The following is a 22,306-nucleotide window of genomic DNA, read 5'->3' as shown; positions in this document are numbered from 1 at the left end:
TCATGGCTTGAAATGTAGCCTGTAACCCTCCTCCCCACCCCCTCTGTACTTGCTTGACCGTGCTCACCGATCATGGTATTTCTTCCCACCGCCACTAAACGCTCACACATCATCAGATTTATTCTTCCTCTTTGAACTTTCTGCCACTAGAAATAAGTAGGAATGATATGACAAATCCAGTGAAAAAGAAATGAAATATTTTACTTTTTACTGGTTACTGTGTTAACAAGTGGTGAGCATTAGACAGCCTGCATGTATAATTAAGCAAGGCTTCAAGTTTGAAAAATAAAATAACTAGCTCGGTTGGTTTGGAAAAACAAAATTGTTGCACGGTGCTGGGCTATAGTAAGAAAAGCATGACGGTATGGCTCATGGTTACCACCAGTGTTTGCTAACGAAATTCAGGATGACTAGGCAACAGGTAAACAGTTAAATTTAAGTAGAAAAATCAAACTCTAAAGAGCTGCTTTATGTGGTTGTTGAAATAACCACAAAAGCTTTTTGAAACTATTTTTTCCCACTACCATGGGGAATATAAATATAAAGGCATGCAGAAATGATAGGTAATGTGAATTGGTCCACTGGCTTAACCCCTTCGGTGCTTATGACGAAGCGGTTTCGTCATGAGCGCCGGTTAGGCTGTGCTTATGACGGAACCGCTCCGTCACGGCCCTGCCCACTCGATAGAACCTTCAGTATAGCGCGAAAATGTGCGCCGTTACCTAAGTGGTTAACCTTCATTTACAAGAACTGCGAGTCCGACAGTATTACCATATAGAGCTATGAGCTAATATGGCATATTGACATTAAGAGAAGATCATAAAGGAGCTGGAACTATCACATGCCAAAGGCCTTGAAGGGTCGTCCAGCAACCTTTAAAAGTAGCCCTGCTTTAGTGGGTGAGTGACCTTAAAATGCTATTCAGAAGCTTTATTTTGGTTGGGCTTATTCCGAATGGATAAAGGTGCAGGAATCATGGCAGTTAATAACAAGCGTTGCTGGCTAAACTCTTAAACTCTTATAAGGTCCCAAAGGTTAGACCTATTGGCTATGCCAATGCTTGTTAATATTGATTTAATGAAGGTAATATCAGGGTTGCACCAGTGCTCTTTTAATTTCAAATGTTTTTTTTTTAATTAAAAAACAAATTCTGCAGTTTGCATTCAGATAGGCTGCATTCTCCATCTTTGCATTGCCCTTTTACACAGATATGTTGTAAGGTACTCTATGATCTTGCCTGTAGGCAGTGCAGGAGATTGAGCAGAGCTGCTTAGGTAGTACTGGATGATATTAGTGATTTTTAGAGTTGTCATTGAGATATGAGAACTGAATTTAAATGAGTGGGCTACAGAAGAAAATGAGGAGCATTTCTGTTTTGAGTGGGGAAGGGCAAGCCGGAAAGCTTAATCCCTGTTGGATACTCCTTGTTAGTGTGCATGTTATGCGAATTGTTAGGCTGCTGAAGGAAAGTAAATCTAGTCTGGAGTATTGTTGTCTTTTGTTTTATGGGAGGTTGTGAGTTTCACAGTGTCTGTAATTGGTTGGATAATGTATTATCTAAACTCTGAGGATTAGGTTCTTTCAGTGGTTGAGTAAGAGCTTAGAGAGGTTAGACTTAATGTTTTAAGATATGTGGTTTATATTTGAGGCTGTGTTGTAGTAATTTGGTTGGTTGGAGAGCAAAGTTTGGGTACCTACAGGTGAGGATGAGACAGGCTTTCTTGTTGGATGTTAGATAGAAATCTCTTTGTGTGATGAAGTTATTTAGGGAAGTGTGGTAAGAAGTATAGCATTGGGTTCTGGTGGCTATCTTAGTAAATGTGTGCTGGTTGATGTCCCACCGCTCTGCTATAATTGTTTAATCGTTTTACCTTAGTTAAGTGTACACGAGTGGAGGTATATTTCCTGGTCAGAGTTATGTTCAAGGTAAGGAACCATGTTTTTTCCTAGTCCTGATCTCCATTTTAAATAGCGTGGTGTAGCATAGACTACTGACACTGAGCAGTTGACACAGATACTTGGGGGGAGGTTCAACTCCTGAAGGAGAAAAATAAAATATGTATGTGTGATTTTCACTGTAGTGCACCATAAAAGAAAGTTGCTTTCTTTAGCATAATGTTTTTGTATAGCTGAATAGTTTCATTTGATTTTTGTTTATTTTTACAGCATAAATCCATACAAACCTTACCAAAAGAGTGATTACTCTGTTCCAGATGGATATGCAAAGGAGTTTGAAGAAGTTAACAGGTAAAATGGAATAAATATGTATTACAACTCTCTCTCATGGCATACCTTAGTGAGCATCTGCTTTCTGGAACTTTATACCTTTATCTCTGAGGTACATTAATTTACACTCTTAGGGCCTCCGTTAGACCCCCAGTGCCTCAGTAACCACAAAGTTGAAATGCCTATTATGAGGACTTAAGCTTAGAGTGAAAATAAAGACCCCTACCTTCTGCTAACTGGTTATCCTGTGAAAATAAAAAATGGCATACTTTTGTTCACTAAAGAAAACTTCAATTGGACAACTTAAGGGAAGGACTTGTATCCGCAGTGAGACTTGCTTTCTTGGTGATGTATTTGCTAGTTAACATTCTAGTTGGAGCGTGGATAAATGAAGGTAATAAAATAACAGACCAGTGTTGATGTTAGTGTTTATCCACATTTCTGTTGAGTATTTCAGCCATGTTGATGTCACCCTTCTCATGCAGACTCTCAACTGACACGAATCCCTTAAACTTAAAACTGCATCCTAAACTCTCATGCCACAAATACAATATATCTTTATTTAAAAGACCTTGTATACATTTTCCGTCTTTAGGTAGATAGATTTTTAAATAAGAAATTTACATGGGCAGTTTGTCCACAAGACCTACCAGCTTACATAGTCTTTATTACACATCTCTTCATTGAGGACCTTTCACAATCTGTTCCATCTTGCTTTTATTTTTAAACATTTTTTTTAATAGCTTTGTTTTTATTGAAGCGTGGGTGTGTATATGTTATACATTGGCGGTTGCCACTATGTAGTTATAGTTGGGTCAATTTCTATATGAAGTGCTTTTTTAGTTTCACTGATAACTTTGGTGCCATTTGACGAATCTGCTTGAAACTTTACAAAAAAAGTTCATACATCTTGCATCCTCCATGGAAAGTTTTGAATTGTGATAATGGACATAACCTTTGATCACATGCTGGACGCATATCTGTTCAGTCGCCTACCGTTAGGTGAAGGTTCCTTTCTGTGAACTAGAATTCACCTACCTAACAAATAATGCCTCTATAGACTTCTGACGGATTACCCTTTTTGAAAATGTTGAATACCCTCCAAAAAGAGCTTGTACTCTATTTACCATAACCGGATTACCTATTCAAGACTTCACATGATCCACAGATTTAAGTGAAGAGGTTGTCATGTATGCGTTTGCCACTGAAAATGTACCTTCTGCTGGGCGCCGTGAAGAACCCTCCGCAGTTTGGTAAAATCCACTACACTTATTCCTAAAATGGGTACAATAGCATGCACCTTAGGGCTATGCTTACAACCCCAGTGTGAGATAAACAATCTGAGTGAGACACCTCTACATTATCTATTATTCTGAAATCTTCAGTGCCTCAAAATCTTATCTTAAGCAAAGTTCTGGAAATAATCTTCCACACCTTATAAATGTCTTTGTTACTTAGGATTTGTTTATATTACGGTATTAAAACTATTTAACATGGGCCCGTGACCAGGTATCCACTGGTGATCAATCTATTGCAAATAGGGTTTGAAACATACCTCTGCAATCCACATCAGGTGCATTCAGCCTTTACCATGCTAAACATGGAGTATTATGTGCACCTCAAACTTCATTGATTTGTAAATGTTGCTCCATACATGCTTAAACACGTACAATCACACATCCTGTGCAGTTTATATGCTATATACCCACGCATGCACACAGAGTAACTATGCTGTATAGGACTATGGTGTCATTTAACATGCGAGGAGTGATGTAATATGTAAGGTCCTAAGCAGAACATGGCACGGGTGCGTTTTCTAGTTGGCTCACAGCGTTATTTAACCCCCCCCCCCCGCCCCAATAAGCTGTTTATTAAATTGTTGAGTGTTGGGGATTATGACTCCCAAGAGGCGAAGCCTTAAGTGGATCATGATGCCCCATCCTCCACTATGGCAATAGCATGTTAAGTTTTGCTCATCTGCATATATGGTTTATCATAGGGTTTTATGTGCAATTGTTAAATATTTTTTAACCAAAACTTAACTGCAATGTGTTACATTGAGCAGAAAGGTAAAATAACTTTTTTTGTCTCATGGCCATTGGGAGAGTTCAGTGCCTTAAGTTATTGTATCATACACATTTGAGCCGTAAAACTTTTTTTCTCATGTGAATTTTATTCTACTTTGGTAATAAACTTGACTGTAGCCTTTGCAGTGCACTAATAAATGTGAATATGCATTGATTACTACAGTTACCACTGTGTAGTACTAGTTTAGTTGCATTTTCTGTTGGAAAGTCTTTTTTCTTTCATTTGCCTAGAGCTTTTTACACTATGTATGGATCTGCACCAATATTCACATATTGTTGGCTTGGTCAGTTAATGAGTTGAGAAAATGTTGCATTCTAATTTTACGGCTTATTGGAAATTTTACTCGCACATACAGAAAAAACCGCTGAGCAGATTTTCTCTGTGCTTTCATTGGTTTGGTGGAAATCTGTTCAATCCCTTTAGAGATGACCTTTAAAAAAATGTGTGGACTTTGTTTACAATGGCAAGAATTTTATTCAACACTTTTGAAACTTGCAATATATAAAAAAGTGTTTTGTTCCGTGGACAATAAATCCACATATATGCCTAGTTGTACCATCACATGTACCCTACAGTAGGGTAGTGCTTGGGCACTCTCAGGGGCATAGACACATTTGCAAACATAGTTTTTGAGAGAAAACAAAAGCAGGTAAGAGTGCCACCATTCTGTGAAGAGCAAAAACACTGGTTTGTGCTGAATTTTTGTGTCTTTTTTAAACTCCTGAGTTTTGAAAAAGTCCCATTAAAAAAAAAAAAACTAACATGTGAAATTGGGGAGAGGAGTTGGCCTAACGGCTAGGGCGCTCGACCTCGGACCTGGGTTCGAGTCTCGGTAACAAAGCCAAAAGCTCCTGTGATTCTGGGCAAATAACTTAATCTCCCCGTGCCTAACATGAATGTGTGTCCGTCCTCATGTAACGTAACTGGTGCTATGTAAAGCGCTCTGATACTTGATTCAGTTCGGGTCTAGTTCGCGCTATATAAAACTCTTCCAAAAAAAAAAATCACAACCAACAAAGTGTGTGCGCAGTGAGAATAACTTTGGTGACTTTTGACAAATCTGTAAAGAAGAAGTGTATAAGTAATATAATGGGTGGTGTCATTTGCTGTAAGTTTATATCCCAGTGGTATTTTCAGAATCATCCACCTCCACTGAAAGAGTTGCTCCGACCGTCGAACAGAGGCCAAGAAAAAACAAGGACCTAAAATGTTTATTTCCCATGGTCATTCCCAGTGAAAAGTTTCCTCTTAGATACTGAAATAAAGAGTGAACAGAATTGCATCAAATTTGACAAAAAATTAGAACTTTACTTAGAAAGCATGCTTTTTAGGTCCGAGCCTACTAGACAGAACAGCTGTCTGGTTTGCTAACAACATATTGGACATTTGGGAAGCTTTCCTGGGTATGCATTCCACACATTGCTTACCCTTGGCTTCGTGATTTGAAACTCTCATTTGCTTGCTTGCTTTCTATTTGCTGGCTTTATTTGTTTTAGCTGTCCAGCTTCAGTTCGTCCCTTCTGTGGCTCATGCCCTATTTACTGTTTTTTTTCCGCTGGTACTCCATTTCTGTAAACTTGCCTTTAAATCTTATCACATTTGCTATGCATTCAAAGACAGAGCTCACATAGCAGTCTCTGACTTCAAAGTGAGAGAATTTGTGGCAATCGTGCTGGGTATTGGGGGTGTGCTGGAGGGAGGATGTACGATGTAATTTTTTTTCCAGCGCACAACAAAATGAAAATGTTTAAATGAACTGCAGATATATCAGAATTAAGAAAGCACAAATTTAACACATTTTTTGTAATTCTGTAGTATGGTGGATACAATTATTTGAATACAATCTTAACAAATCAATACATTAGGTGTTAACATTTCCACTGTTGGAAATGGGATTTCTGGTTGGCTAGGGCAAGCGCCTAAGCTAGGCAGAAGCCACCATTCTAGTCGGAGCAAGGGAGTAACACACTGAAGATAACCCCTGCTCACCCCCTTGGTAGCTTGGCACGAGCAGTCAGGCTTATCCCGGAGGCAATGTGTAAAGCGCTTGCGCAACATACTAGGCACACCAGAAAAGAAATCCCACACAAGGTTATATGAAAAATAGCCTTTGTATTATCCAAAACACATTAGAATCATAATCCCACATATGCACTCTGGTCATAATTTACAGGTGATTATATACATGATAGGGCCAATCGGGCCACTGTCAGAACCATCACAAAGCACAAGTAGCTACAATAAAACAACCAGTAACTACTGGTGCAATACTGTACTTAGCATTATCACCTGCAACATACACGCTTATGTCTGGAGCACTTTGGGCAAAAACACCATAGCATTTGCATTAGGCATCACCACATTAGGCAATAACATTAGGCATAAAGCGCATTATGCAACCCCTGTAGGCATCACATTAGGGCCTTGCCCCCTTCCAACAGTGACCCCAGGCCAACTAGCCTTCTGTGGGGCCCAAATGCCCTTTGTCCCATATGTCAGGGCTCTTAGCTGCAGGGCCTTCCACGGGCCCTTCTGGCTGCCTTGGCAGCGAAAACACTGTGTGCAATGCGCTGGGGTGCAACTCGCCACTTGCTCATCATGGAGCAAAAGAAATAGCCCCACGTTGCAGCTGCCCGCGTGCCCGTGGTGCAGCTGTGAAACAAACAGGCACTGGCATTACCGTGCCTCTGGAGATGCCCCCCTCTCCTTAACCCCCCCCGCCCACACGCACACAACTTTGGGCTCTCGCCATTTTGAGAATGGGGAGCCCTACCCAATCAGAGCTGGGCTCCTGCCCCCCTCCCTCTGGATAGTGGCAGGATAGGGGTGTACTCACCCCTGGACAGAGACCCATTGGTCCCCGCCCTTGCCCAACCTGTAACACCCCTTCCTTCTTCAGATCCCGATTTTGAAACCAGAAGTAGAACAAGAAGAAAGAGGACCTGCCGTGCAACTGCTAACAAGAGGATGACCCCAACTGACTTGGCCCCAGCCCTAGAAGCCCTACAGGCCCTACACCCCATGGGTGTCTCCTGTGGTCAGCAGCCTCGACAGTCCCGAAGGACCCGACTGCCTTGCTCATCTAAAGACTGGGATTCCCATGAGCAGTGGTTCTGTTCAAACAGCAACAACCCTTGGTGCCAGCCAGGAACCGCAAATCCAGCACACTCTACACCCGCCGAGCCCGGCCTGTGCCTGAGTGAACCAAGACCACAAGGACGTCCCCCTGGCGACTGTGACCACCAATCCAGCACCAAAGAACCCTCCTTAATGCTCCTGATGACACCTGCAGCCTCCCAACCAGGGCCCCTTCCAACCGCGACCAGCTGAGAGTAAGATTTCCAGACACCAGAGGACACCCCTTCACCAAGTGCCCCACGGACCCCTGTGCCCAACTCCTGGGTGGCTACCTAACCTACAGCTTCTCAACTTACCTCTCCAAGTTGTGGTCGCACCTGAGGAATCTCCGTCCCCGAGTTTGTTGCCTTCGTTCGTCTTGCAGCTTTCCCTTTCAAAATACATTGGGCGCCCGACTGCCTAAAAGCACCCTGCTGCCAGAGTGCCACTGGAAGTGCAGCATCTGTCCTATCCTACTTCTCCACTTGCCCTGTGTAAGTGACCAGGAGCTCAGCTCCCACAGCCGTGTGGCCTGCCTGCTAGCAGCCATCAACCAAAGGCCCCCTACCCGCCATAGGCTAACATTGGGCCTACTCACTCTGCACCAGGCTGCCCCCTGGGAGACCCCTGACTCTACCTCCAGAACCTTAACTCTGCCAGCTGAGTACTTACCCAAAGACCGATAAATTGATATTCGAGGCATATGAGCTGCAGATTACACAGTGTGCATAGATCGCCACCTAGTGTTGGGCCCGGATGTTTGCAGTTTGTTGTTGTCCTGAAGAGTTCTTTGGAAGTCCCGAGATTGGTGACTCCTCCTTTGGACCACATTGCGCATTGGCATCGACTCCATCCTCAGATTGTTTTTTTTTTTTTCGCCATCGGGCTCGGATGTGTTTCCTGCGCTCCGGTTTGGAACCAAATTTCCTTCGGGGTGCAATCCTCACCCATTCGACGGTATTGTTTCGATTGCGCTCCACATCGACGTGATTCTTCACCACTTCGGGTGTCGGCGAAGGCCTTCGGGCCTACCTATGCCTCATCTTCTGGCTCATGGAAAGGACACCATTCAAGAAGTGTCCTCAATGTGGGTCGAAGTTTCCCCACACCAATCTACATGAGGTGTGCAACCTTTGCCTCTCACCGGAGCATGAGGCCAAAGACTGTTCCGCTTGTACATCTTTCCGCTCCAAGAATACGATTTGGGACCGACGCGCTCGAAGAACAATGGCTCGCTGGTCGGCTTCGATACCTGACGACCTCTTTGGAGAGTGTGTCGACGTGCCAGGACAACACGCCGAAGAAAGTTCCAGCCCCTCTGATGCCGAAGACTCAGACGCCGAGGACATCACTCCAGCTCCACGTTTCATAAATACGAGTGTTGACCCCAACCCTTCCTCAACACCCTCAAAAAAGGCTTCGGTCACACCACCTTCGGGCCCAGGTGCACACCGAGACTGCTTTCCACGCTCCGCCTTCGGGCCTCATCCACACCGAACGCTGCTCCGACATCTAAGCACAAGGCGCCGAAGACTGGCGGCGGCTCAGCGATGCCGAAACCTCACTCTGAGCCGAGTAAAAAAAAAAACAAAAAAAACACCTAATGGCCCTGATTCACACTCTTCGGAGCCGAAGAAACACCCGGAACCGAAAAAACATGATCCGGTAAAAGACATTTCAAAAGGTCACACTTCTAAACCAAAAGACCCTAGACCAGCTACCGACTCAGTGCTGAAAAAACCTCCGGAACTGAAAACGTCGACGCCAAAGGATTTACCCTATACGGAAGAACTTTTTACACCAGATCCTCATCAAAGAACTCTTGTAAAGGATCCTAAGACTGGCCAACTAGCTCTTAGCTCCAAGAAGAGACCACTAGAAGCGCCAGCACCTCCTCCAAATAAGAGACATTGCAACCTCTCCATTAAGGGTCCCTTCTCCACCACCTCCCCATACTGTTTCTTCTCCTACACCTCCTCCACCACATCATTCGCCTACACCATCCACTAATCCAGATGATGATGTAGATACAGACTCAGACACCGGTGGGGGTGCAAATGACCCAGCAGGGACCAGTAGTCCCCCCTCAGTCACCTAATCCCTGGGATGATTATAACACCCCTGATGTATCTTGCGTCCCACAAGACGATATATATCCTTCCAGACCTTCCCCACCAGAGGACACTATAGGCTACTAGTCCAAAGAGCTGCCCAGTACCATGGGGTTGACATGCACACTGATGATGTAGAGGAAGATTTCCTTTTAGACACTTTTGATAACACACAAAGGTCTACTGCTATTTTGCCACTGCTTAAAGGCGTCATTAAGCACGCAACAGAGGTTTTTAAAAATCCTGTCAGGGCTCAGGTCTTCAACCCTCGCATTGAGAAAAAATATAAAGCTGCCCCTACAGACCCTGTTTACATTAAAGGTCCAGCACCACTAGATTATTTAGTAGTGTTTAATGCACGTAAACGTGCTAATTCACAAACATCAGGTGAGGCCTCACCACCAGATAAAGAATCTAAACTCCTTGACACCTCCGGTAAACTAACAGCGCCACAGGCAGCTAACATTTGGCGCATTGCCAATACCCGAGCGTTGTTGGCAAGATATGACAGGGTACTTTATGGCGAACTGGAGTCCATAATGCAGCATCTACCAGACAAATATAAAAATAAGGCCAATGAACTCCTACAGGAAGGTACAAATATTACTAATACTACCATTCGTTGTGCCCTATATGCTGCAGATACTGCCTCAAGGGCAATCAATACCAGTACCCTTTTGCAGAGACATGCCTGGCTACGCATTTCAGGTTTTAAACCGGAGGTATAAAATTCCATCCTCAATCAGCCATTTGATGAGACACATTTATTTGGCCCTAATGTTGATGTGTCTTTAGACAAAATGAAAAAAGACAGCGACACAGCAAAATCTATGGGAGCCTTGCAGCTGCAAGCTCCCAGACGTTCCTTTCGTCGCTCATCATACAGAGGCAACACAAGAGGCTACTCCTCCGAAAGCCCCGCCACTTCCTACAAAACCCCTAGCCAATCCACATACACTAAGGGCTACCAGAGAAGGGTTATAGGGGTAACAATAACAAAGGCAGAGGCAAAACCAACAACTCCCGCTCTGCCTCCACCCCTACCCAATGACTCCCCCCCCCCCCCCCCCCCCCCCCCCACATTCCACTCCTGTCGGGGGAAGACTGCAGCAATTCCTTCCTGCCTGGATCAACATCACATCCGACAGGTGGGTACGACAAATTATTCAGTCAGGTTACTGTCTAGAATTAACACCTACCCCCCCACAACATACCACCCAAACAGCGTCCAATGTCACAAGAACATCTGTCACTGTTAAAGCAAGAAGTAATGTCTCTGCTAGAAAAAAGTTCAACAGAACCAGTTCCTCTGCACCAACAAAACAAAGGGGTTTCCTCCCTATATTTTCTTATTTCAAAAAAGGACGGCTCTCTGAGGCCTATTCTGTACCTCAGACCGCTAAACATGGTCACACTCCAAGTCCTTTCTCTCCTGTTACAAAATGACCTCCTTGCTACTCTAGATCTCAAGGATGCATACTTTCACATTCCCATTCACAAGGCTCACAGGAAGTATCTCAGATTTGTAAAAGACGGGCAGCACTATCAATTCAAAGTACTCCCATTCGGAGTCACAACAGCACGAAGAGTATTCACCAAGTGCCTAACAGTAGTGGCAGCACATTTACGAAGACGGCACATACATGGCTTCCCGTACCTCGGCGACTGGCTCATAAAAGCCGGCTCATACAACCAGTGTGTGTGGAACACTCATGCCACAATCCAACTGCTACACAACTTGGGGTTCACAATAAACCACACCAAGTCTCATCTGCAACCATCCAAAGTACAACAGTACCTCGGTGCTACAATACACCTCAAAAGCGCTAACTTATCCCACTCCAGTAAGGTTAGCCAGCATGCAAACTCTTCTCACAAAGTTTCGGCCACAACAGTCCCTTCCAACACGAGTGTTCATGCAGCTCATAGTGATGATGGCCTTTTGCATTTTCATAGTGCCCCATGCAAGACTTCAAATGCACCCTCTACAAGAGTGCCTATCACGTCGATGGAACCAGGCTCAAGGTCCATTAACAGACCTAGTGTTGGCAGACTGTCTGTCTCATCGCTCTCTGCAGTGGTGGAAAACAAAAAACCTTTCCAAAGGGCGACCGTTCCTAGAGCCAGTCCCTAAATAGTCTTGACAGCGGATGCATCGCTCTCCGGCTGGGGAGCCCACCTGCTGCAACACACCATGCAAGGCAGGTGGACACCCCAACAAAATTTACTCCATATCAATCACCTGGAGTTACTAGCTATATTCCTAGCCCTGAAAGCTTTCCAAAAACAAGTATCAAACAAAGCTGTGTTAGTCCGCACGGACAACATGACAGCCATGTGATACATTCAGAAGCAGGGCGGAAAGCACTCCCTGCAACTTTCTCGACTAGCTCAGGACATATGGCGCTGGGCTATAACTCAAAACATATTCCTTCTAGCCCAACATGTTCCAGGAGTACAAAACACCATAGCAGATCTGTTAAGTCGTCAGACACAACAGACCCACGAGTGGGAACTTCATATGCAAGTTCTTCAACCATTCTTTCAGATGTGGGGACAGCCTCAGATAGACCTCTTTGCCACTCATGAAAACGCCAAATGCCCAAGCTTCGCCACCAGATATCCAAGCCCACTATCTAAAGGCAATGCGATATGGATGAACTGGTCAAACAAATTTGCGTATGTTTTTCCACCTCAACCACTCGTGCCACTAGTAGTACGCAAACTACAGAAGCAATTTCTAACCCTCATCCTAGTTGCTCCAACATGGGCCAGACAGCCGTGGTACACAACACTGCTACAAACTGTCTGTGGTACCGCACCAAAAATTATACCCGTCTCCACACCTTTTAACACAGAACCATGGAGAGATCAGGCACCCGGACCCAGCTCAGCTCAACCTAGCGATTTGGCTCCTGAGGTCTTAGAATTTGGATAGCTGAACCTTCCTCCAGACTGCATGAATGTCATAAAAGAAGCAAGACGCCCATCTGCTAGAGCTTGTTATGCAGTGGAAACGCTTGGTAATATATTGTCACAACAATAATATTAATCCTTTAGATGTGTCTATTCATTACATCATAGGATACTTACTGCACCTCCAAAGCTGTAGCTTAGCCTACACATCTATTAGACTGCATCTTGCTGCAATAGCAGCATATCTGCAAAACAAACATACAGCATCTATCTCTGTTCAGAGTGCCTGCTATTAAGGCCTTTTTGGAAGGTCTCAAGAGAATAATTCCTCAGAGTGCCACCTTCACCTGTGTGGATTTTAAACATTGTTCTCACACGGCTATTGGGACCTCCCTTCGAACTGTTACATAAATGTGAACTACAATTTTTAACATGGAAGGTTGCGTTCCTAGTAGCTATTACTTCTCTGCGAAGAGTTAGTGAACCACAAGCACTAACCATTCAAGAACCTTTTTTGCAAATGCATCATAATAGGGTTGTTCTACGTACTAATCCAAAACTCCTACCCAAAGTCATTTCTCCCTTCCACCTCAATCAATCTGTGGAACTGCCCGTTTTCTTCTCGCAGCCACAAACGGTAGCAGAAAGAGCTCTTCATACCCTAGATGTCAAAAGAGCTTTGCTATACTACATCGAGCGAACACAACCCTTGCGTAAGACAAAACAACTTTTTGTGTCTTTCTCCCCACCACACAAAGCAAAACATGTTATCTGTTCCTCCTAAAGCCCATTCTACAAGAAAAATAGGGGCTTCAATGGCATTTTTATGGAACATTCCCCTAGAGGACATCTGCAGAGAAGCTACATGGTCTACACTGCACACATTCACAAAACACTATTGTGTAGATGTGCAAACCAAACAACAAGCTAATGTGGGCCAGGGTGTTCTCAAAACATTATTTCAAACTACTGCAACAGAAAGGGGTGGTCGCCGCTAAGAGTGGGTACTGCTATACAATCTATGCACAATGTGTAATTTGCAGCTCATATGCCTCGAACGGAAAATGCTACTAACCAGTATGCATCTGTTCTTGGCATGTAGAGCTGCAGAGTTACGCACGCCCACCTGTCTCCCCGGCTGCCCTTGTCTGTTCCAGTAATATTGTAATTAGATACAGCTTACATGGACATCCTTCTTTTTCTTGCAAAGCTCCATCATTTCCCTAATGGCGAAAAACAATCTGAGGATGGAGCCGATGCCCATGCGCAGTGTGGTCCAAAGGAGGAGTCGCCTATCTCGTGACTTCCAAAGAACTTGTCAGGACAACAACAAACTGCAAACATCATGGGCCCAACACTAGGTGGCGATCTATGCATAGTGTGTAACTCTGCAGCTCTACATGCCAAGAACAGATGCATACTGGTAAGTAGTATTTTCCTTTCTCCATAGGGCAACATTGGCTGGGTTTCACTAATAAATGTGACTTACTGTTAAATTTTATTGCATTTACTTAAAACTTCCCATTGAGCTCAATGTTATTATTGTGTTAAGTATATATTGCATATTGTATCTATTGCATTCTAAAGTCTATTGCTATTTGAAAGTATTCAAGTGCAACATAACATTCTGCGAAAGTATTTGATACCTACTTGTGGTTGTAAAATAAACAACAATACATTTTTATATACAAAACAATTGTCCTAGAGTTCAGTTCTTGAGTGTGTGAAGCCATTTGCTGACTGAGTGTGTACAACAAATGCTTTACACTGTCCTCTGATACTGCCTTACTGCCCTACTGCTCGACCAAGCTACCACTTTAGAGAGTAAGGTTATAATTTAACTTTAACCTCTGCCAAACCTCTGGGGACTGTGGTCCCTGTGCACACTGTAACTTACTTTGGTCTATTACTGATCCACATGAAGACTGCGTTTAGTGTCTGTCATCGGATCACGTCGTCGAGGGATGTGCCTGTTGCAGGAAAATGAATCCAAAGGATTTGAAAGAAAGAGAAGCGAAGCTCTTCATGGCTAAAATGAAAGTAAAAAGATAAAGAAGGTGGAGGTCTCGCTCCAGGTCGAGATCGGGCTCGAGATCGACGTCTGGGCATGCTTCAAGAGCCAAGAAGCATAAAAAGAAGAGGCACTCTTCGAAGCGATATTCTGATAAGAGAGGCGGCGCCGAAGTTGGCTTCTACAGTCCATCAACGCCGTAAGGACTTCGTGTCTCCTTCTCCCTCGAATCAAGCTTCTCCGGAGAAATCTGCTTCACCTGCAGTTTCTCCTGTTCGATCTCAGACTCAGGGTTTCATCACCGACTTCGGTACATTCTCTGGCTCCGGTTAGAAGAGGTTCCTGTGCCGGATGAGCAGGCGATTCCATTGGATCCACTGTCGGTGCCGGCTGGCCTGAAGTCGGTAACGCCTGCATCTGAGCCTGTCCCTGGGGCCTATCCTCCTTTTCCAAGCCCGGGACAAGATCCTTCGCATTATCTAAATGCGATGTATGGAGTATTCCATAGGGCTATGTACCCCTCTGGAGCACCTTCGGGGTCCTATGGGTCTATTAGCATTTAATTTGGGAGTTCCTCAGGCCTATGCCTAGACTCTTGTAGGAGGATGGATACCGGACTATGGTTACCCCAGATTTTTTGCCTTGTGTTTAGCTGGTTTTCGACTTAGTTGGCCTGGGATCCTGCTAATCAGGGTCCCAGGCTATCTGCTCTCTCTTTAAAATGGACTCCATGTACCCTAGGTGCATAACAATTGGATATTGGGTCACCTTATCAGCCCCTGTACAGTGTACTATAGGTACCCAGGGCATAGGTGCATCCAAGGCCTACCAGGGGCTGCAGCATATCTTTTGCCACCCCTGGCTGGCAATCCAAACTGACATAACTGGCTGATCACTCAGCTGGGGCAAGGTGGTGTAATCACCCCTTGCTTAGATATAGTATACCTATATCTAAACCTATATCTGGACACATATACACCTATAAGTCACTCCTATGGCAGGCCTTAACAATCCTGTAGGCAGAGTGCTTGGTTTTATGTGAGATGGTGCTCTAGCATGAGCTGAGCCTGTCTGCAGCTTTCGGAACCATTTCCTTATAGCTGTTCCAGGGTATTGCCATGCCACATACTCTTAAGTGCATTATAATCCTCGCGGTTATTGCTAACTTTGGTTTGGCTTTATCAAAACATGTCGTGTACGGTGTCATACACTTTGTAATAGTACCCCCTCGCCAGTTCTGGCGACGGGGGTAGCATTCCACCCTTTTAGAGGGAGAAGACATGTTACTTTACTTAAATGCGGTTAAAACTAACCAGAGCCTCAGCATCACAAAATGGATGCTGCTGCCACAGACACCAGTCTAGCCTCCTGCTGCTGACTGAAACTCTGGCAGGGGAGGCTTGGACAAAAGGTTACCTGTCACAGGGAGGTGTTACACCACCCCAGACAGAAGATAGTGGATTGAGGCAGGCAGGGCGAGTGAAACTAGACCCTGCCTGGGGCACACAAGGTGTCCCATGCAAAATCCAGTCAAACCGGTTTGGGCACTCCAGTCCCAGCTCTGCTGCGAAACTGGACAAAGGGAAAGGGGTGTAACCACCCCCTTCCCTGGTCCCACCCATAGGAGGGACCAAGCAGGTAATCCAGCCCCTTGATTTGGGATAAAGGTAGGAGCTGTGCCCAGGAGCATTAGATTATCCTGACTGAAACTTTGATACAGAACTCTGGACCCTTCGACATCCCACTCGACGTGGAAGACTGAAGAATCTCCCTTGTGGTCAAGGAGTGACCACCCTGTGCAAACAGGCACCATCCAGCACCCAACGGTTTGCTTTGTTGCAGTTCCCGCCGGAACTCGAGCGACCGAGATCGACAAGACCCAGCTTCCCTGACTTCTAACAGCCTGATCCACAGTCCCAGCGAATCTGAGACCCGTGGAGGCGACATGAAGCCATCTTGAAAAGACTGCGAAGTGCTGACCGTGCAGCTCCTGGGGCACCCTCGAAGCTGTGCATTGGGGTTTGAGAAGCCCTAATCCCGAGCAGCTCTTGCACCGAAGATCTCCCCTCCACACTCACCGAGTGCTGGGTGGGGCCTTTTGCATTTTCCTGCTCGACGCGTTGGTCCGGTCACTTGCCCGTTGGCTAGTGGCCCCAGTACCGACGAACCTTTGAATCTACTCTGCTAGTCTGTTGATCCAGACTGGCCCTCGCTCCCCTGAAAAGGAGCAACCTCTCTGACCTTGCTGGTCCGAGTAAGAAGCGATCTTTAAATCCTGCGTGGGTTGCATTTGCCAAGGCCTGTTAACTCCGATCCGGAAGCCGACACCGCCGACAGCGAGAGCCTTCGTGGGACAGCTTGTGATCCACTACTGGTCATCCTCGATGCCCCAGAGTCCACGTGGCAGCGGAGACGAGCTTCTCGACAACCACCTGATTGTGCCCGACATCGCCTGGTTCCATCCTGGTCACTGGCTAGTGACCCAGACTCTGTCCCCTCTGCTTTCAGGTACTCTACATCTTCGATCCACCCTTGGATCCAACCGGACTCTTCTCTCCTGGCCGCCTGCAGCATCTTCATCTCCAGGCTCCATAGATCTCCACGACGAAACCAGACCCACTTTGGCACCTATGCACACGCTTCCTGTGGGTGAGGTAACGATCTAACACCGCTGCTCCTGTAGTGGTTTACACCTCTAGTGTCCTAGTTTAAAGTGGTTTAATTCTTTTCCAGTCGGAAGACTTCCAAAACAGTAACTTTCTAACTTTTACGCACCATTGACTTTGCATTGGTGCATGCGTGTGCTTTTAGCACTGCACCCGAATCCCGCGGGCTACTCCCGTCCTAACTGCTGTTAGTCCAGTGTAGTCCCAGCGATTCACAAGGCCCTACCATTGTTCGAGAAGTGGTTCATATACCACTTATTTAGTATATGGTTTGAGTGGCCACTGGCCCTATTCCTAATTGTGCAACTTGTGTTAGTTTAACTGTGCTTTTGTTTAAACGCTTGTACCTCTGGACTCATAAAGAGTACAGAGGATTATTCTAGTAATAAATACATATATTTTTATAATATATAACTTGTGTGGTGTCCTTTCATTTGATATTACAGGATTGCATATGGTAAAACAGCTGGCTTCACATGCCCTCTTGAGTTTAGCTTAAGACTGCTTAGTCCATGCTACCCCTAGGATAGCTTGTCTATAAGGTTGACTCTACAACCACCACCATAAGGGATTGTTTGGACTGATACAAGGTGCCCACAGAATTGTGGACATCATACATCAGGCCAACTTCTCACAGCTCCGTTCATGCCATTCCTTCCGGCGGCGCCGTCTTGGCATTTCCCGACGCTGAGGACGTCAACACCGTTTCCATCCTCTCCGATGCCGTCAGCTCGACCTTGATCGGCGCAGGCTGTGCTGACTGATCCATGTACGACGCCGGCTCCAGGTCCTTCGGAGTCGGTCTCGGCTCCCACGGGGTCGGTACCTAGAATAAGATCTAGGAGAGAAGCTCAGAGTTTTGGAGGAGCAGAGATTTCGTTTGGAGGAAGGTGAGGTTGAGGACTCTGATGACTGTTTTATGGCGTTAAGAGGCAAGTTGCCTTGATATCTCCTGAGTGGGAGCTTTCTCCTGTTTAGGATGCTCCATCAAAGGATGTTGCCCCCTACCATACAGTAATTAAAAAGGCAGCAGAACTTTTGGACTTTCAGCTTCCTTCTGTTGAATTTAAATCTAATATACTGACGGAAGTTCTCCACTCTCCTACTTCTGTTGTAGAACCTCTGCTACCATTTAATGAGGCAATTACCGATCCTGTATTGGAGGTCTGGCGCAAACCATTCTCGGCTCCAGCAGTTAACAAAACAATTGCCCGGAGATATAGGGTGGCTCCAGGGGATCCTGATTTCTTATCACATCCTTCTCCTGAGAGTCTAGTAGTCCAGGCAGCCTGTTCAAAGAAGTTTTCGGGTGCCTTTCCACAGGTTCCGGCGGACAGAGAGTCAAAAAAGCTCGACCAGTCCGCTACCCTGTCTTATGGGTCGCTATATCCATACCCTTATGGACTCGGTGAAACAGCTTGCCCCAAAATTTTCTAAAGATGACAGGAAAAATTTTAATGAGGTGTTACAGGACACTCAAGCGGCTGCTCGTCAGGTGATTCAGAGTGGTTTGGACACAGCGGACTCTGTCGCCAGAATCATGGGATCTTCTGTGACATTTAGATGGCTCTGGTCTCTTTGGCAAGAAAGCAGATGCGGCCTTGGAAAGGTTTAACGATAGTAAGGCAGTGGCCAAATCTCTAGGCCTTCAGACTCAGCCTCCTCATCTTCTTCTTCCTCGTCTTCATCGTCCTCCAGCAAAGCAGCCCTAGATCTGCAATTCAGGATCATGTTGGTCCTGTAGGGGGTCGGCTTACTTATTTTCTGCAAGATTGGGAAATCGGTCACTACAGACCTTTGGGTTCTCAATCTTGTGGAGAATGGTTATGCTCTTCCCTTACAGGAATTCCTTCCAAATTACCCTCCTTGCAAAGGGATTTGCTCAGAGGACCACCTTCTTCTCCTGCAGGAGGAAGTCCTAACATTACTGAAAAAAGGTGCGATAGAGGTGGTTCCAGAGCAGGAAAGAGGTCAGGGTTGCTACTCCCGGTATTTCCTGATACCCAAAAAGGATGGCAGGTTACGTCCAATTCTGGATCTCAGGATCTTGAACCTTTTTCTGAAGCAGGAAAAGTTCAAGATGCTCACCCTTGCGCAGGTTCTTAAAGTGCTGCAACAGGAGGATTGGATGGTGTCTATTGACTTGCAGGACGTGTATTTTCATATCCCGATCCTGAAGTCGCACAGGAAGTATCTCCGTTTCACAGTAGGGTCGCAACATTATCAGTTTGCGGTCCTTCCGTTTGGTCTTACTACTGCACCTTGAGTCTTCACCAAGGTGATGGGAGTGGTGGCAGCCCATCTCAGAAGGTCGGGGATTTCTGTTTTCCCCTATCTGGACGACTGGCTGATCAAAGCAGGGTCGCTGGAGAAGGTATGTCATCTGCAAGTGACAACGCAGCTGTCAGACAGATTGGGTTTTTCGATAAACGTGCCCAAGTCTCACCTAGTGCTCTCTCAGTGCAACCTGTTTATAGGGGCGGTACTGGATACTACAGTCTGTCGAGCATTCCCTCCTCCTCAAAGGATTCTCGACATTCAGGAAATGATTCCTTTGTTTTACAAGGAGTGGTCGTTCCAGTCCTGAAGGTCCTTCGCCTGCTCGGTCTATTTGCTTCCTGCATTCTGTTGGTCAATCATGCAAGCTGGCACATGAGGGCGCACCAGTGGTGCCACTGCAGGCAGTGGATCTATCTTGGTGGAGCGTGGAAGGCAATCTGTCTCAAGGGAAGCCCTTCCATCTACCTCCATCGGTGGCCACGGTGATAACTGATGCATCCACTCTAGGGTGTGGTGCACATCTGGGTGACCTGGAGATCAAGGGTCTTTTGTCTCCAGAGGAAAGGTTGCTTCACATCAACCTTCTGGAGTTACGGGAGATACGTTTGGCGCTCAAGGCCTTTCTCCCTTCCCTTCGCGGTCAGTCGGTTCAAGCCCTAACGGACAACACTACCGTGATGTGGTATGTCAACAAATAGGGAGGAGTAGGGTCGCATTGTCTTTGCAGAGAGGCTCTGTGTCTCTGGTCCTGGTTTCAGGACCATCAGATTTGTCTGATGGCAAATCATCCGGCCGGAGTTCTAAACGGTTCATCACGTCTTCGGAACGTGGGGAACTCCTCGGGTGGTCCTGTTTGCCACTCATGAGAACGCTCACTGCCTGTTATTCTGCAGACTCCAGTATCCGATGCAGGGAGCTTTGGGGGACGTGTTCCAGTTGAGTTGGGGCTCACAACTCCTTTACGCGTTTCCCCCCCATACCCTTGATTCCTCGAGTTCTGAGAAGATTCGTCAAGACCGGGCCCAATTCATATTGATCGCCCCAGAATGGCCAAGAAGGGTGTGGTATACAGATCTTCTCCACCTCTCCTTGTGCCCTCCGCTCCGTCTCCCTCTCAGGGCAGACCTCCTCTCGCAGTCGCAGGGGCAGGTTCTACACCCCCACCTCCAGACCTTACACCTTCATGCCTGGAGATTGAACGGGGCAACCTGAATTCTTTTTCTCTTCCTTCTGACGTGGTGGGTGTTATTTTGTCCGCCAGACGTCTCTCCACCAAGTCTATTTATTCATACAGGTGGTCCAAATTTGTTCATTGGTGTGGGGAGAAGTCTTTTGACCCTTTAAGGGCTCGCTTAACTGACATTCTTCAGTTTACTCTGTCTCTGGCCCAGCAGGGTTTTGCCGTGGCTACTGTGAAAGGCTACTTGTCGGCATTCCTTTGCTTGCCTGACCAGCCGTCCTTGTTTAAATCACCCATTGTGTTACGATTCATTAAGGGCCTTACCAACAAATATCTGCCCACTCCTTTTATTGTGCCTCAATGGGACTTAAAACTTGTATTAACCTACTTGATGGGTTCTCCCTTCGAGCCCTTACACAAGTGTCCCTTGAGGTTATTGTCGTTAAAAACTGTTTCTTGTTGCCATTACTTCGGCAAGGAGGGTAAGTGAAGTTCAAGCTCTGAGTTCAAAACCCCCAGTCTTGACTATTCATGCTGATAGAATGGTCCTCAGGACCAGGGCTGCTTTTCTGCCTAAGGTGGTAACTCCCTTCCATCTGGGGCAGTCCATTACCCTTCCTTCCTTCTATCCTCCCCCTCACCCTTCCAAGGAGGAGGAGCGGCTTCACCGCTTGGACCCTAAGAGGGCAGTGAATTTTTACCTTGATAGAACTAAAGACTATTGTGTGGATGACCAGCTCTTCGTGGGCTTTGCTGGCTGCAGGAAAGGCAGAGCGGTGCACAAGCGCACACTTTCCAGATGGATTGTCTTGTGCATCAAGATTTGTTACTCTTTGGCCGGTAAGGAACCTCCAGAGGGTTTAAGAGCTCCTTTTAACAGGGCAAAGTCTTCTACATCTGCCTTATCTAGAGGTGTTCCTGTTGAGGACATTTGTAGAGCGGCAACTTGGGCCTCCCTCCACACTTTCGCGAAGCATTACTGCTTAGAATCCGAAGTGAGGAGGGACGGTCACTTTGAGCGTTCTGTCCTTCAAGATTTTCTGATATAAAAGGGTGAACACCCTCCTCCGGGAGTGTGGGACTGCTGTGGGAGTGTGGGACTGCTGTGGGACTCTAGTCCATCAGATGAACAAGTTACTTACCTTCGGTAACGCTTTTTCTGGTGGATACAGTATCTGCCTGTGGATTCCTCACTGACCCCACCCGCCTCCCTTGCATACCTACAATGTTGATATTGTCTATTTTATATTTTCAGTGGAAGTGTTTTACGGCATTGTTTTCACACTGCATGTGTTGATTGAATCCTGTTGACTATGTATACTGTATATATTTGTCCGTCCGTGTGCCTCGAAGGCACAGAAAAAAGGGTCGGAACAGACGTCATCACGCCGACGAGGCTCCTTTATGTCTCCAGTGACGTCAGCGGAGTCGCGAGCGGAGCCATGGTTCTACGACGTCGTCCTTGTCGGTGTGGAGAGCTACAAAAGTTTCTGAATGCTGCTGGAGCAGAGGATATTCACACAGTAAGGAATCCACAGGCAGATACTGTATCCACCAGAAAAAGCTTTACTGAAGGTAATTAACTTGTTCTTTACTCCCTGTACCACCTGTAACCCCCCCCCCCTTCTCCTTCCATGTCCTCCGCCTTCCCGGTTGGTGTGTTCCATCCTCCCCCTCTCTTGGTACTACCTACGACACCACCGACCTCATC

At 46.0% G+C, this 22,306-nt stretch overlaps 1 protein-coding gene across 7 annotated transcripts in view; it reads left to right on the top strand.

Moving 5' to 3' along the window:
* The window catches only part of LOC144799146 (uncharacterized), a 224,904-nt gene that overhangs the window by 62,652 nt on the left and 139,946 nt on the right, over positions 1 to 22,306 (top strand). For all 7 annotated transcript variants that reach the window (XM_078670362.1, XM_078670363.1, XM_078670361.1 and 4 more), the window contains one exon: positions 2,167 to 2,247. In XM_078670362.1, the coding sequence (XP_078526488.1) occupies positions 2,167 to 2,247 (81 nt within the window). The remainder of the gene's footprint in view (positions 1 to 2,166; positions 2,248 to 22,306) is intronic.

This window comes from Lissotriton helveticus, chromosome 12, assembly GCF_964261635.1.
Source record: "Lissotriton helveticus chromosome 12, aLisHel1.1, whole genome shotgun sequence".
NCBI lineage: Eukaryota > Metazoa > Chordata > Amphibia > Caudata > Salamandridae > Lissotriton > Lissotriton helveticus.
The sequence above is the reverse complement of the archived record's forward strand: the minus strand, read 5'-3'. Positions and strand labels throughout refer to the sequence as shown.